General features: G+C 48.2%; 1 protein-coding gene across 1 annotated transcript in view; it reads left to right on the top strand.

Moving 5' to 3' along the window:
• OGDHL (oxoglutarate dehydrogenase like) overlaps positions 1 to 16,593 on the top strand; it is a 260,916-nt gene that overhangs the window by 131,760 nt on the left and 112,563 nt on the right. Inside the window, exons 13-14 of the mRNA XM_030203286.1 lie at positions 1,819 to 1,921; positions 7,687 to 7,815. Of these exons, the coding sequence (XP_030059146.1) occupies positions 1,819 to 1,921; positions 7,687 to 7,815 (232 nt within the window). The remainder of the gene's footprint in view (positions 1 to 1,818; positions 1,922 to 7,686; positions 7,816 to 16,593) is intronic.

The following is a 16,593-nucleotide window of genomic DNA, read 5'->3' as shown; positions in this document are numbered from 1 at the left end:
ACACCAACACCCAAGGTCTCTCTCCTGATTTGAGCTTACTAATCTCTCCCCTCCTATCTGGTATCTCTCTTTTGGGTTTCTGCACTTCTTGGCATTAAATTTTAACTCTATTAATTTTTTTTAGAAACCTTGTTGCGATATTCCTATTCTGTGCCCCTACTGTTTAGTGTAGTTTAATATAATAGTGCTCAGTATCAGGTGCTACTACTTTAAGCTAACAGGTAGCTTATGCTGACACACCAGTAACCACCATCATTGCACTCCAAGTCCCTTCCTCCCTTCCTATCCGTGTAATGTCTTAAAGATACTATATGTGATACCATAGCCTCCTTATATTCAAAGGGTTGAACTCTCTTGGTTATCAACATATGATGATCAAGTTACTTATCTCGCCGGACACCACTGCATTTCTCTTGGAGTCCCGGGTCTGCTGGTGTTCAAGAAGACTGCCCGTCGCTTACTCTATTTCTTTTTTTTCTTTTTTTCTATTTGCTCGTGCTGTGCTCCCCTTAGCCCTTCTTTCCCGTTCTCAACATGCCTGCATGTTTCGCACAAATGCGTCGTCAGGGGAACGTATGATTAACCCTAAAACACAATGAATATTTTCCGGAGACCATGTGGTGAAATCGGTCCAGGATCCCAACCAGAACCAGGTCTTGTTTTGGCAGTGCTTATACAGAGAGTGGCTAAATTTTGCTGCTCTCTATTGAACACCCATGCTGTTATTTAGTTGTATAACATAAAATCACATCTCATTATATAGCTATTGTTATGTCTATACATGGGTACAAATGGTCTTCTTTTTATAGTTTGTTTGTAAAAATCTTCACATGCTGGTATATTATAAACTTTCTTTTTTAAAAAAATACAGTTGAAAGTAGGAGTTTGTTTCACCGATCTACGTAATATGTTCTGCATTTTGAACATGAAAGAACAGTTGTAGACGTACTCATAAGGTAGCTAAGAATAAGACACCAGTACTTGGTGTAAGGCCCTTGTGCAGAAGTAACAGTCATGAGTGGTTAAGAGAAGTATCTACCGACCTTGTTCTTGGCAAACTAGCTCAAGCACTTTCAAGCTGCCTGGAGATAGTCTGTGACTGCAGTATTGAATTCTTGCCACCAATCTTCTGTTAGCTTTGACTGAGCCTCAAAAGGGTATTACCTTTGTGGTTAGCTAGGTAGTAGCCTAGTGGTTAGAGCAGTGGATTAAGAACCAGGAAAGCCAAGATTCAGGTCCTAATGTCACTCCTGTGTCCTTGAGCAAGTCACTTAGGGCCCCTTTTATAAAAGCGTGCTAGCGTTTTTAGCACACGCTAAAAATAAGCGTGCACTAAATGCTAGACGCCCATATATTCCTGTGGGCATCTCTAGCATTTAGCACGTGCTAAAGACACTAGCGCGCTTTTGTAAAAGACCCTCTCAATCCTTAAATACACCTTGAAAATTGCAAGGCCTCCAGAGACAGGGAACTTCCTTCTGTATATGAATGTAAGTACCTTGAACTACTACTGAAAAGGTGTGAACTAAATCCAAATAAATAAAGTATAAAGAGGATGAGCTGGAATGCTCAGGGGGTTTTCAAATTAGGGTGCAGACCAAATGGTTAGTGTCCAAGGAGAAGACACAAAAATGTAGTCTTTTTATGCCTCTTTTGGAGCTCAGTCCTCTTTTTTTCTCTTGTTGGTGGGAGTTGGTATAAAAGTCATTTTTAAAAAAATCAATTATGCCTCATAGCAAGAAGTGTGATCTTTTTGTTTTGTGTTTATTACCCAAAAGTGTTTCTTTTGTGGCATTTGTCTTTGATGTTGTCCTGTAGGAGGAAATTGCAAAGTATGATAAAATTTGTGAAGAAGCATATACCCGATCCAAAGATGAGAAAATCCTTCATATCAAGCACTGGCTAGACTCACCTTGGCCAGGTAAAAACAACAGGGCTGATATTCAGCTGAAAGGAGGCAGCCCGCATAAGTGCCACGGTTAGAACTGACCCCAGATATTCAACGCTGGGCTGTTTTTGGTGACCGACATTGAATATCCAGATTTTTTTTTTTGGCCGGCACTAACTTAACCGGCTAAGTGAATATTCATCACTGGCTGGTTTAGTTAATAGCGGGCAAAGATAGGACCGCTATTTATGTGGTCCGATTTGCCAACTAAACTTAGCTAGTCAGCGCTGAATATTGCTGGTTATTGCGCGATATAGCCAGTTAACGTTTCAGCACTGATGCGATTATTTAACACTGAATATTCATAGTTAAGCACCGAAATGCTATTTAACCGATCAACGGCTGTTTCTGGCTGGTTAAGTAGCTTTGAATATTAGGGGGAACATCTTTTTCATATGTATGGAATGATGAAAATATTTCTTTGTAGAGGCATGGTCCAGTATACTTCAGTTTTTCGAATTATAGCACCTTCTTGAAGGATTAGATGATTTCCCTGTTTACTGCTTTGTACTATAATTGTGTTACTCTTGTCTTACGTCCCTTGAAATGGTTTTCCACAAGTGAAAGGATTCCCTCATTTTGTTGCAGATCTTATTTTTATGTTAACACTATAATGCTTCTTTATAAACTGCCTCGGGGGCTTTATAAGGTCCATGGAGGGGATATAAAAGTTTTTAAAATAATAATACATTTAATTGGAGTATTTCCTCATGCCCCTCAGCTTTTCCAGTAGAAGTAGAGACAATGTTATAGAGAAACAGACCCCATAGGAGCTGGGCCTCTACAGCAATCCAGTTCATACTTTTGTACTTCTTTCTTCAATAATAGAAATGCAGTATTGTACACTGCCATAATGGAAGCTTTATTTGGTAAGATAAAGAAGTTTAAGAAGCATATTTTTCTAGTATACCACAAGGAAGATGCTACATTTTGATTTCCACCAACTCCTGTCAATGCACAGATGGTTTTGCTCTTCTGGTGTATCTTACTGGATGCTCTAACACTGGATAGATTTGCCTGAAATTTGGCAGGAGTTAGCACCTCAGTAAGAAAATGAATTTCCATATTTTAGCCAAACATATCCATTGAGAAGATCCTAGATATGTGTATGCAGATGGATGGATGGCTAAATGTGGCAACAGCAATAGATGGTTGACACTAAGATACCCATCTGTTTATAAGTGTGGGTTGGAATAAAGAGTAATTGGTCAATATTCAGCTAGCGGTGGTGAGCCTTTTTTTAGACGCTTTCTGTCTCTGGCTAAGTTAGACCCAGATATTGAAACACTGGGCCATGTCAAGGTACTGGCATTGAATATCTGGGCATGTACGAGCATGTTCAGGCTGTTGACACTTATCTGAGTCCTGTCTGATATTCATCTGGGACCCAGATAAGACCCTCATGGGTTCTGGCTAATTTGTGATTGGGACCCTGCATAAGGGATGTCTGTTACTGAGCTTCCTTAACCAGTTCATGGGGTAGGTCTTCTGTTCTGATCACCTGATCTTCTCCCTTTCTGATTCACCCTGATCCCCTCTATCTCCTTTCCATCCCCCCCCCCCCCCATTCTCCAACCACTTAACCTCCATCCCACCTGGACCCCCTTCCATCCCCAGGACTTACCCAGAGGTAATTCCTGATGTTTAGTGGCCTGGGGCAGAAGTGGTCCTCCCCTGCTCCAACCTCATCTGGTTCTGGGATCAAAAAATGGCAGCAATAACCCCTAGTGGTATTCTTGCAGTAGTACTGGTAGGGGTCAGCCTTCCATATAAGGGCAATTTACACCTGCCTCAGAGCAGGTGTAAATTTGTGTGAATTTTCATGGTCACTTTTTGGGATATTTCTGGAAACCTGTTGTATATAGATGCATAAGGCCTATACAATATAGGCTTAAAAGGGCTAGATCCTATTTATGATGCCTAAAAATTGGCATCGAAAAAAATATGCCTGATTGACCTTCCTCCACGAAATTCCGTGAGGTCGTCCCGCAGACCTACCTCTGTGATCGATCATACTCCTCTGCTGCTTGACCTCCTGCACTTCCTCATCCCTTTATCCTTTTGTTTCCCTCCCTTCCCCTCTTCTGCCTTATTCTTTGTTGCTCTAGAATTACTATGTTAGTATTTTACTTGAATGTTGTAAGCCACATGGAGCCTGCCTCAGTGGGATTTTGTGAGATATAAGTGTTCACAATAAATAAATAAATAAATTCTACAAACTATGCCTAAAGTTAGGCGCTGTTTATAGAATATGCCTAAATTTAGGCATAGTTTATAGAATACGCCCAGCACTCATTTGCTGTGACTGTATTTAGTTGCAGCCATGTACCCCAACTAAAAACTGATGTAAATGCCGATGCCTAAGTTACACATGGATGGGGCATATCCTATAACTTTGCTTAAATTCCAGGAATGCCCATGTCCTGCCAATGCCCCTCTCATGGCCACATCCCCTTTTCAAATCTGTGTCTTGGAATTTATGCACATCACTTTGTAGAATACACTTAGAAATTTGTGCACATAAATTCTAATTAAAGTCAATGGTAATAATTGCTTATTAAGTGGCAATTATTGGCGCTGATTGGCTTGTTAAGCCCATTAAGTTGCATGCGCAAAAGTATAATAAATAAAAATAGAATACGACCAGATTTGCATGTGCAACTTAGGTCACACTATATAGAATTTTGGAGAAAATGTGTGCTTTTTTGAAACTTTTTTCAGTGCATACTGGGGGTGATTTTATAACAGGGTGCATATGTCAAATGTCCAAAAAGAATCTAGTTTATGCCTACTTTATGTTTATGTACCTTTATAAAGTAAGCTAATATAATGAGCCTCAGTACACACCTGCTCTGAAGAATATATAAATGTGTGTGTGTATACACACATTTTATAAACCGCACACATACATTGTAGCTATACCCCATCTCTGCCCAAACTACATCCCAAAAAATACTTATATGCAGATCACATTGAGGTAGGCACATTCTTGCAGCGATCCAATTTTTACTCATGTATGCCTCTGCACAGTTTTATAAGAGGCATTTTCCATGTATGAAAACGTGTTTTATGTGGGAAATGCTTTATAAAATGATTTCCTTTTTGTGCAGTGCGTAAGGATTTGTAGAATATAAATGAAGTTTTCAGAAGGAATAATTAATATTCTCCAAGGACAAGCAGGGTAGCAAATCCTCACAACATGGCGATGTCACCGACAGAGCCCGTGCGGGAAGCCTCTCCAGCTTAGAATACACTTGGAGCATTTGTGTCTGTTTAGCTGCAATGTCCTTGCCAGAAGTGTGGCATTTTGGCAATAGCTGGAGAGAACATTTATCAGTTATTATGTAAGGCAAAATGTGTTTTCAAAGTTGCTAAGGCATTACTCTGTTCTTATTAAAAAACATATCTTCCTTTGTGAATACAGACTCTTTATGATGAGTAATTATGTGTAGACAATGAGAGGGTAATTTTATAACAGGGCACCTGGATGGTTATTTTAGAAGCATTTCCATCTGTAAATAATGACATTTTATACATGTATATAGACTACACATGCAAATAGTGATTTTAGAAAGTCATTTTCAATACTTGGAGATCGAGACCATGTACAGATTTCAAGGAACAATGGTTTGGGCAAACCAAAAATAGACATTTTATTCCCCATTCTTCAAATGTTACACATCGAATATCACACCTGCTCCAAGGCATGCCCAACTACCAGCTTAAAAGGTCAGATGCAAAATCCTGTGTCACCCCCACCCTCCCATCCCCCTGACACTACTTCCAACATCCTCTGATACCCCCTTCCACCAGCATTACATGACCTTTTACCCCCCCCTCACAACCACCACCATCTTTTTATTCCCTATCAGTAGTACCATTGGGGTGTCAAGGAAGCCATTTTGAACCCAGAGTCAAATGGAACAGGAGTGACAGGAGATCACTTCTGTTTCCCCTTGGCTACCAGGAAACCCTAGTAAGAGCCAAGGTGGCTGTGGATGGTGTGTGTGTGTGTGTGTGTATGGAATGTGATGTTGTTTGGGGATGGGAGTCTTATATGATGCTGTCGGAGAGAATTCTGGGGGGTGTTGGGAATTTTAAGTGATGTTATCCAGGGGTGGGTGAGATGGGGGATGTGCTAGCTAAAATCGGGGGTGGTATAAGAACATAAGAGTAGCCATGCTGGATCAGACCAGTGGTCCATCTAGCCCAGTATCCTGTTTTCCAAACAGTGGCCAAGCCATGTCACAAGTACCTGGCAGAAACCCAAATCGTGGCAACACTCCATACTACAAATCCCAGGGCAAGCAGTTGCTTCCCATGTCTGTCTCAATTTGCCCAAACCTATTTTTAACCCAGATATGCCAACTGATGTTACCACCTCCTCTGACAAAGAGCTCCAGAGCTTAACTATTTGTTGAGTGAAAAAATATTTACTCCTATTTGTTTTAAAAGTATTTCCATGTAATTTCCTCAAGTGTCCCCTAGTCTTTGTACTTTTGGAACGAGTTAAAAATCGATTTACTTCTACTCAAGGGGTCTTAACTTGCCAGATGGGATTGGGTAGTGATGGGATCTTTCACTGTTAGGAGCAGGCATATTAAAAAATCTGCTGACATGAAAATTTGGGCAGAAAGCAGGACACTCTTTTTTTTTTCCCCATGTACAACTTTTTAAAATCGTTGTTCCTGCTGGATGTGCTGGTGAATTCACATGCACCCCTGCCTGTCGTTATAATAAATTTTGCATTTGGCATACCCTTCTCTAAAATACTAGGGGATCTGTGGACATCATGACCTGGTTCTTCAATTCCCATCTCAGTATTCAATATAAAATGGGACTTTGTGTCTTTATAAAATACAGTAGAGTCTCGATTTTTGTTTAATAACCAAAAAGTCAGATACTACAGAGACTCACACTGCATCCCTTATCTCTTCCCTCCTGCTTACCAGCCAAACTCAGCGCAGCCATTCTGCCTACCCTCCTGAACTGTAGACACCTCCCCGCTCCTGGATTCCCCCTCCCTTGGGGTCTACCTTTGAAGCTCTGGTGACCCAGAGTTTGCGGCATCCATTTTGAAAGCAGAGCCAGCATGGGCAGGAGCGAATGGGGATTGCTTCTGCCCCAACCTCACCGCTGGACCACCAGGGCTTCACAAGTAGAACCGAAGGGGGCCTGCCTTGTTCAGGTGGCACTTGGGGGGGGGGGGTCTGGGAACCAGGAGGTAGGTGCTGTTTGGGTAGAGAGGGGGAGCGGAGGTACTTCTTTTGGGGAGGTGGGGGTTTTGGGATGCCCTGATGTTTGGGAGGGAAAGAGGGAGGGAGTGGGTGGAGCTTGGATTACCAACCATCGGATAATTCAAAGTGTTGGATAACTGAAGGTTGGTTATATGGGACTCTCTACATCCTACACAAATTGTGCCTAGATTGAAGGAGTGGACATTTCGCCTGCTTGTACAGTGTGCAAACCGCCCACTAAAAAATAATTTTTATTTTTTCACAGAGAGGGCATGTCTGGGGCAGAGAGTGTATAGTGTGACTCAGTCCAAGCTCTGCCCAGATTCTGCCCCTGAATGCTCCTACTGTACACTTTGGCTTGCACTGAGCAGACTTTTAAGACATGACCTAATTTTTTAAGAGCCCATTTACAACGTGTGAATCAATGTTTTACGTACAAAGGTAGTTTATAAAATTACCCTCTGAAATTTGCTCAAGTGATTTCAGAATTTTCCTCTTTAGGCTTCTTCACTCTAGAAGGAGAACCGAAGAGCATGAGCTGCCCATCAACAGGCATTCCAGAAGAAATTGTGAAGCACATTGGAGGTGTTGCCAGCTCTGTTCCTGTAGAAGGTTTCAAAATTCATGGAGGTCTGCCGGTTACTTTTTCCCTTTTAAAATTTGTACATGGTTTTCATCTCAGCTTTTGGTTTACTTTTCTGGATGATGTGATGGGAAAGCAGTGGCCATAGCAGTTGAGACTCTTAAATCAGTTCTTCCTGTCCCCAAGAAGGCTATTCTGTAACAGGGTGCCTAGGATAAGAGGGTAAGCAATAGCCTATTTCAAGCCTATTCTTTAAAGAATAATAGGCACCTACTTTTCTTTATAGAAGGCACCTTATAAATAAAGGTAGGTGCCTTCTATAATACTAGCGCAAGTGGAAAAAACGTGCTTACATTTAAGGTGTGATCACTTAGACTAGCCCTATAGCTGGTGTAAATGTCCACATCTAGATGTCAGCAGAATGTGTGTAAATTATAGTATTCTTTTTATTTGCAGTTAATCTCTCGATTAAAAGATTAACCTTTCGTTAGCTGTACCACTCATGCTGTACCTCCAACCTCCCCTCATCCCCCCCTAGTGGTCCGTCATCTCTTTTTCTCCCTTCCACCCTCCTCTGGCTGTTTTCCAAACTTGCCTGGGTTGCAGGCAGTGTCTGTAATGCAAGACTTCCTCTGCTAGCCCAGAGAGACTTCCTTCAGCCTCATCCTGCCTCCTGTGATGCAACTTCTTGTTTCTGCAATGTTGGGACACGATTGCGGGGAAGGCTGTTGGGGCCGGCAGAGGGAGCCTGTTTGCATTGGAGACGCTACCCACAACTCAGGTACTTTTAAAAAAATGACTGGAGGGGAAGGAGGGACGGGAGAAAGAGAGGGGGGAGGTCGGAGGTACACTGTGAGTAATGTGGTTAACTCAAGATTAATATTTTTAATCAAGAGATTAATTGCAATTTAAAATTTTAATTGTCCAACAGTGCTAGTTTTTATATATGCAGATGGTATACAAAAATTGTCAGTGGTCTTTATCATAAAGCATACGGGGACAAACTTTAAGATCTCAATCCGCCCGATATTCGGCGTTATTTAACTGGCCAGGAACAGCTCCTGGCCGGTTAGATAGCCTTAAGCCGGCAAAGCGCTAATATTCAGCACAAGATAGGCGGCTATCTCAGCTGAATGTTAGCTCTTAGTGGCCAGCCCAGTCACCGGCTAGGTCGTGTGGTATAGCCAGTTAGCACCAGTATTCACTGACTGACCAGCTAAGTTTAGCGGCCAGATAGATCCGCATAAATAGCTGGTCTATCTTTGACCACTAACCTAGTAACTGTCCAGATAAAACTAGTCAGAAAACAACAAGGCAAGTGGTCCACCAAATCCAACATGGAAGATAAAACCAAAAGGCAGATCTTGTGAAGAACACAGTCTTTATTGGTAAATTAAAACCTCCCTGGAGTTCAACATACAGTGCTCAACATGGCCATGTTTTGCCAGAACTACAGGCTGCGTCAGGGGCAATGGTTATTGCAAGTAAAAATTAAAAAGAACACTCATACATTGACCATAAGAATAAAATATAAACATGAATTCAATTATTAAAAGGAACTCCTTAAAAAACATCTTAAAACATGTAACACTAGTAAAAAAGGCCCGTTTCCGAAACCAATGAAACGGGCGCTAGCATGTGGCTTTTTTTGTGTGTGTGTGTATGTGTCACAGAGTTATTTTGTGTGTGTGTGAGTGTGTGAGGGTGCGGTGTGTGTGCAGGTTGTTGATGTGTGTTTGTTTTGTTTTGTTTTTTGCTTGGGGGTTGGGAGATGTGCTGTGCTGGCAAAGTGGGTTGGATTGGTGTGTGGCTTTGAGGGTGTGTTTCTGTTGTATTGTGTGTGTGTGTGGTTTTGTCTGTCAAGGAGGTTTGTGGAGGGGGGTCTTTCTGTTGGTGAAATGTAAATGTGGTTGTAGGGGGGTCAGCCTTTGCTGAGTGCTGTTTTTTTTTTCCAAGATTTTTTTTTTGTGTTGTGCTGAGGCAGCAGTGTTGTTTTAGATGGGCGGAAGGTAGAGGAGCACGTTCTTTGTCGGTATTTTTTGGCCGTTTCAGGGCTGCTGTAGGGGAATGCTGGAAGAGAAATGTGCTGTTGGAAGCAGCGCCATCTTTTTCCATTGGGCTGGTGTTCTGGGCATCCTGGAGGTGGGTGACGGCTTGCCTGAGGACGGGGATGGTTGTTTTAAGTTGGCGGAAGGGAGAAGAGCACGGTCTCGGGCCGTCGGGGGGTGATCCAGTATGTTTGGTCCATTTCAGGCTGGCTGCAGGGGAATGCTGTTACATTTATGCGTTGCAGGAATCAGCGCCGTCTTTTTCCGGGTGTTCGGGGAATCCCCGAGGTGGGAGACAGCTTGCCTGAGGCTGGGGATGGTTGGGCACGTCCTTGGCCGCTTCGGCAAAAGGGGAAGAGGAAGGGGGTGGGGAGTTACCTGCAGCCGCCTGAGAAACCATGTATTCTTTGTTTGTTTTGTATTATTAGTTTGCATTTCTGTTGAAGAAAGAGTGGATGCCTTTCGAATGATGGAGGTGGTGCGTCGGTGTGCGGTTGTTTCGTTAGTTTGGCAGCCAGTCTCCAGCGATTCTTAGGCAGGGAAGGAGTACTCCTCCCCCTTCCTTGGTAGCTGTTTGCTGCTGGCTGGGTCGCGGGTAATCCTTCCAGCTGGGCCGCAGCTTGTCCTGTTCGTCCACGTCCCAGATGGTGACGGGCACGTTGTTTTCCGGCTCCTCTGACTCCATGTCAAGCGATCCCAAATATATTCTCCGAGGACAAGCAGGCTGCTTGTTCTCACGACTGGGTGACGTCCGCGGCAGCCCCCACCAACCGGAAAAAGCTTCGCGGGACGGTCGGCACGCAGGGCACGCCCACCGCGCATGCGCGGCTGTCTTCCCGCCCGTGCGTGACCGCTCCCGCCAGTTCCTTTTTTTCCGCGTCTGGAGAGAGTCGTGCTTTGCCGCTCTCTCTTTTTCTCAGCCGCCGGAAAGTCGTTTGCGTTTACGCGAATACCTTCTCTTGTCTTTTTTCTCTTTATTTTTCGTTTAGTACACCGCCCGGTTGTAATTAAAAAACAAAACAAAAAAAAAAACAACACACGGAGCGTGTGGAGCACGTGCTCCCATTTTTCCCTCGTTTCTAGCGGGGGCGCCGCGTTGCGGCCTAGTGGCCGCACGGTCGTTTTTCCCCTTTTCGAGGTGTGATTTCCGCCACCATCGACGACTTTGACTTCGCCGACGCGATTTTTCCGTCGATGTCCTCGAAGGTCCCGAGTGGATTTAAAAAGTGTGGTCGGTGCGGCCGGCCGATCTCGCAGACCGACACCCACGCTTGGTGCCTCCAGTGCCTCGGGCCGGAGCACAATCTCAAGTCGTGTCCCCTGTGTCTCGGTCTCCGGAAACGGACTCAGGTTGCGAGGCAAGTTCTACGGGACCGTCTTTTTAGAACTTGCGCCGGCCCCTCGACGTCGACCTCGACGGCATCGGTATCGACGCCCGGTCCTTCGGTACCGGTTTCGATGCCCGAGACATCGGCACCGATGGCATCGACCCCAGGAGAACAGGTCCCGTCGGCCCGCCGGTCCTCCGGTGAGAGTAGAGGTGAGAGGCCGCGTGGGCAGTCGGCCCCGGTCACTCCCTCAGCTCGTGGCCCACGGGACCGAACCCTGTCTGACCCGGTCCCTCGAGACCGAGGGGGATCGACCTCCTCATCCTCCATACCTCCCGGCGCCGGTGACGGGCATCGCAAGAAGGATAAGAAGCGTCGTCACCGGTCGCCCTCGGTGCATCCGGACATCGGAGAGGAGGCGACGCCGAAGCGTCCACGTCAAGAGGAGAGGTCCCCGTCGGTTGTGGAGGTACCGACGCGTCAGGGTTCCGGCACCTCGGTGCCGTCTCCTGGCCCCCATCAGCTTCTGGCGCCGACACCCCTACCGTTCCCACCGCCTTTCCCGGCAGCGGGCCTGGACGAGTGCCTCAGAGCCATCCTTCCGGGGATCCTGGAAGGGCTGATGCGCCAGGCTGTGCCGGCGCCGGGGGTGCTTGCGCCCTCGGCGCCGATGTCTGTGGCGCCGGCGAGCTCTAGCCCAGCGCAGGGGCCGTCGACACCGCGGCCGCTTGCGGCGCCGGTCTCGACCGCCACGCAGGTGGAGTCCCCGTCGACGTCGATGGAGGGAGCTCCGTCCCCGCCGGCGCGGGAGTCCACCGCTCGACGACACCGAGACCTCGGTGCCTCGACGTCGAGCCGGGCCCGGTTCAGGACTCAGCTACATGAGCTTATGTCCGATACCGAGGATGAGGCCTCGTGGGGGGAAGAGGTGGACCCTAGATATTTCTCCTCAGAGGAGTCTACGGGCCTTCCCTCGGACCCCACGCCTTCACCGGAGAGGAAGCTCTCACTTCCTGAGAGTCTCTCTTTTGCCTCCTTTGTGCGGGATATGTCTATTAGCATTCCCTTCCCCGTGGTCTCTGTGGAAGAGCCGAGGGCCGAGATGCTCAAGGTCCTCGACTATCCATCACCACCTAGAGAGTCCTCCACGGTACCGCTGCACAATGTCCTCAAGGAGACACTGCTTCGGAACTGGGTGCGACCGTTAACTAACCCCACCATTCCCAAGAAAGCAGAGTCCCAGTAGAGGATCCACTCCGACCCAGAGTTAATGCGGCCCCAACTGCCCCATGACTCTGCGGTCGTGGATTTTGCTCTCAAGAGGGCACGGAGTTCGAGGGATACCGCCTCGGCGCCCCCGGGGCGGGAGTCTCGCACTCTGGACTCGTTTGGGAGGAAGGCCTACCAATCCTCCATGCTCGTGACCCGCATCCAGTCATACCTGCTCTATATGAGCATCCACATGCGGACCAATGTGCAACAACTGGCGGACCTGGTCGATAAGCTCCCGCCGGAGCAGTCCAGGCCTTATCAGGAGGTGGTCAGGCAGCTGAAGGCGTGCAGAAAGTTCCTGTCCAGGGGTATCTATGACACCTGTGACGTGGCATCTCGTGCTGCGGCCCAAGGTATAGTGATGCGCAGGCTCTCATGGCTGCGTGCCTCTGACCTGGACAACCGCACCCAGCAGAGACTGGCCGACGTCCCTTGCCGGGGGGATAACATTTTTGGTGAGAAGGTCGAGCAGATGGTGGACCAACTGCATCAGCGGGAAACCGCCCTCGACAAGCTCTCCCACCGGGCGCCTTCAGCATCCACCTCAGCAGGTGGACGTTTTTCCCGGGCCCGGCAGGCTGCACCCTATTCTTTTGCAAAGCGTAGGTACAACCAGCCGGCCCGAAGGCCTCGTCAGGCACAGGGACAGCCCCAGCGCGCTCGTTCTCGTCAACAGCGTGCGCCTAAGCAGCCCCCTGCGCCTCCACAGCAAAAGCCGGGGACGGGCTTTTGACTGGATCCACGGGAACATAGCCGCCCTCAACGTGTCCGTACCGGACGATCTGCCGGTTGGGGGGAGGTTAACATTTTTTCACCAAAGGTGGCCTCTCATAACCTCCGACCAGTGGGTTCTCCAAATAGTGCGGTGCGGATACGCCCTGAATTTGGCCTCCCTGCCACCAAATTGTCCTCCGGGAGCTCAATCTTTCAGCTCCCATCACAAGCAGGTACTTGCAGAGGAACTCTCCGCCCTTCTCAGCGCCAATGCGGTCGAGCCCGTACCACCCGGGCAGGAAGGGCAGGGATTCTATTCCAGGTACTTCCTTGTGGAAAAGAAAACAGGGGGGATGCGTCCCATCCTAGACCTGAGAGGCCTGAACAAATTCCTGGTCAAAGAAAAGTTCAGGATGCTTTCCTTGGGCACCCTTCTGCCACTGATTCAGAAAAACGATTGGCTATGTTCCCTGGATTTAAAGGACGCATACACTCACATCCCGATACTGCCAGCTCACAGACAGTATCTCAGATTCCGCCTGGGCGCACGGCACTTTCAGTATTGTGTGCTGCCCTTTGGGCTCGCCTCTGCCCCACGGGTGTTTACAAAGTGCCTCGTGGTGGTAGCGGCATACCTTCGCAAGCTGGGAGTGCACGTGTTCCCATATCTCGACGATTAGCTGATCAAGAACACCTCGGAGGCAGGAGCCCTCCGGTCCATGCAGTGCACTACTCAACTCCTGGAGCTGCTGGGGTTTGTGATAAATTACCCAAAGTCCCATCTCCAGCCAACTCAGTCTCTGGAATTCATAGGAGCTCTGCTGAATACCCAGACGGCTCAGGCCTTCCTTCCCGAAGCGAGGGCCAACAACCTCCTGTCCCTGGCTTCGCAGACCGGAGCGTCTCAGCAGGTCACAGCTCGGCAGATGTTGAGACTTCTGGGTCATATGGCCTCCACAGTTCATGTGACTCCCATGGCTCGTCTTCACATGAGATCTGCTCAATGGACCCTAGCTTCCCAGTGGTTTCAGGCCACCGGGAATCTAGAAGATGTCATCCGCCTCTCCACCAGTTGCCGCACTTCACTGCTCTGGTGGACCATCCGGACCAATTTGACCCTGGGACGTCCATTCCAAATTCCGCAGCCCACGAAAGTGCTGACGACGGATGCATCTCGCCTGGGGTGGGGAGCTCATGTCGATGGGCTTCACACCCACGGTCTGTGGTCCCTCCAGGAAAAGGATCTGCAGATCAACCTCCTGGAGCTCCGAGCGATCTGGAACGCACTGAAGGCTTTCAGAGATCGGCTGTCCTACCAAATTATCCAAATTCGGACAGACAATCAGGTTGCAATGTATTACGTCAACAAGCAGGGGGGCACCGGATCTCGCCCCCTGTGTCAGGAAGCCGTCGGGATGTGGCGTTGGGCGTGCCGGTTCGGCATGCTTCTCCAAGCCACGTACCTGGCAGGCGCAAACAACAGTCTGGCCGACAGACTGAGCAGAGTCGTGCAACCGCACGAGTGGTCGCTCCATTCCAGAGTGGTACGCAAGATCTTCCGGGAGTGGGGCACCCCCTCGGTGGATCTTTTCGCCTCTCGGACCAACCACAAGCTGCCTCTGTTCTGTTCCAGACTTCAGGCACACGGCAGGCTAGCGTCAGATGCCTTTCTCCTTCATTGGGGGACCGGCCTCCTGTATGCTTATCCTCCCATACCTTTGGTGGGGAAGACCTTACTGAAGCTCAAGCAAGACCGCGGCACCATGATTCTGATCGCGCCCTTTTGGCCCCGTCAGATCTGGTTCCCTCTTCTTCTGGAGTTGTCCTCCGAAAAACCGTGGAGATTGGAGTGTTTTCCGACTCTCATCTCGCAGAACAACGGAGCGTTGCTGCACCCCAACCTTCAATCCCTGGCTCTCACGGCCTGGAGGTTGAGGGCGTAGATTTCGCTGCGTTGGGTCTGTCTGAGGGTGTCTCCCGTGTCTTGCTTGCCTCTAGGAAGGATTCCACTAAAAAGAGTTACTTTTTCAAGTGGAGGAGGTTTGTCGTTTGGTGTGAGAGCAAGGCCCTAGAACCTCGTTCTTGCCCTGCACAGAACCTGCTTGAATACCTTCTGCACTTATCGGAGTCTGGCCTCAAGACCAACTCAGTAAGGAATCACCTTAGTGCGATTAGTGCTTACCATTATCGTGTGGAAGGTAAAGCCTTCTCTGGAGAGCCTTTAGTCGTTCGATTCATGAGAGGTTTGCTTTTGTCAAAGCCCCCTATCAAGCCTCCTACAGTGTCATGGGATCTCAACGTCGTCCTCACCCAGCTGATGAAACCTCCTTTTGAGCCACTGAATACCTGCCATCTGAAGTATTTGACCTGGAAGGTCATTTTCTTGGTGGCAGTTACTTCAGCTCGTAGGGTCAGTGAGCTTCAAGCCCTAGTAGCTCATGCTCCATATACCAAATTTCATCACAACAGAGTAGTGCTCCGCACCCACCCAAAGTTCCTGCCGAAGGTGGTGTCGGAGTTCCATCTTAACCAGTCAATTGTCTTGCCAACATTCTTTCCCAGGCCGCATACCCGCCCTGCTGAACGTCAGTTGCACACATTGGACTGCAAGAGAGCATTGGCCTTCTACTTGGAGCGGACACAGCCCCACAGGCAGTCCGCCCAATTGTTTATTTCTTTCGACCCTAACAGGCTAGGGGTCGCTGTCGGGAAACGCACCATCTCCAATTGGCTAGCAGATTGCATTTCCTTCACTTACGCCCAGGCTGGGCTGGCTCTTGAGGGTCATGTCACGGCTCATAGTGTTAGAGCCATGGCAGCGTCAGTGGCCCACTTGAAGTCAGCCACTATTGAAGAGATTTGCAAGGCTGCGACGTGGTCATCTGTCCACACATTCACATCACATTACTGCCTCCAGCAGGATACCCGACGCGACAGTCGGTTCGGGCAGTCGGTGCTGCAGAATCTGTTTGGGGTGTAAATCCAACTCCACCCTCCAGGACCCGAATTTATTCTGGTCAGGCTGCACTCTCAGTTAGTTGTTCTTCGTAGGTCAATTTCTGTTATACCCTCGCCGTTGCGAGGTTCAATTGACCTGGGTTCTTGTTTTGAGTGAGCCTGAGAGCTAGGGATACCCCAGTCGTGAGAACAAGCAGCCTGCTTGTCCTCGGAGAAAGTGAATGATACATACCTGTAGCAGGTGTTCTCCGAGGACAGCAGGCTGATTGTTCTCACCTACCCTCCCTCCTCCCCTTTGGAGTTGTGTGTTTCATCTTTTTGCTAGTCATTCAACTGGCGGGAGCGGTCGCGCACGGGCGGGAAGACGGCCGCGCATGCGCGGTGGGCGTGCCCTGCGTGCCGACCGTCCCGCGAAGCTTTTTCCGGTTGGTGGGGGCTGCCGCGGACGTCACCCAGTCGTGAGAACAATCAGCCTGCTGTCCTCGGAGAACACCTGCTACAGGTA

This window comes from Microcaecilia unicolor, chromosome 5 (assembly GCF_901765095.1).
Source record: "Microcaecilia unicolor chromosome 5, aMicUni1.1, whole genome shotgun sequence".
Classification (NCBI taxonomy): domain Eukaryota; kingdom Metazoa; phylum Chordata; class Amphibia; order Gymnophiona; family Siphonopidae; genus Microcaecilia; species Microcaecilia unicolor.
Note: the sequence above shows the minus strand (reverse complement) of the source record. Positions and strands in the feature narration are given on the sequence as shown.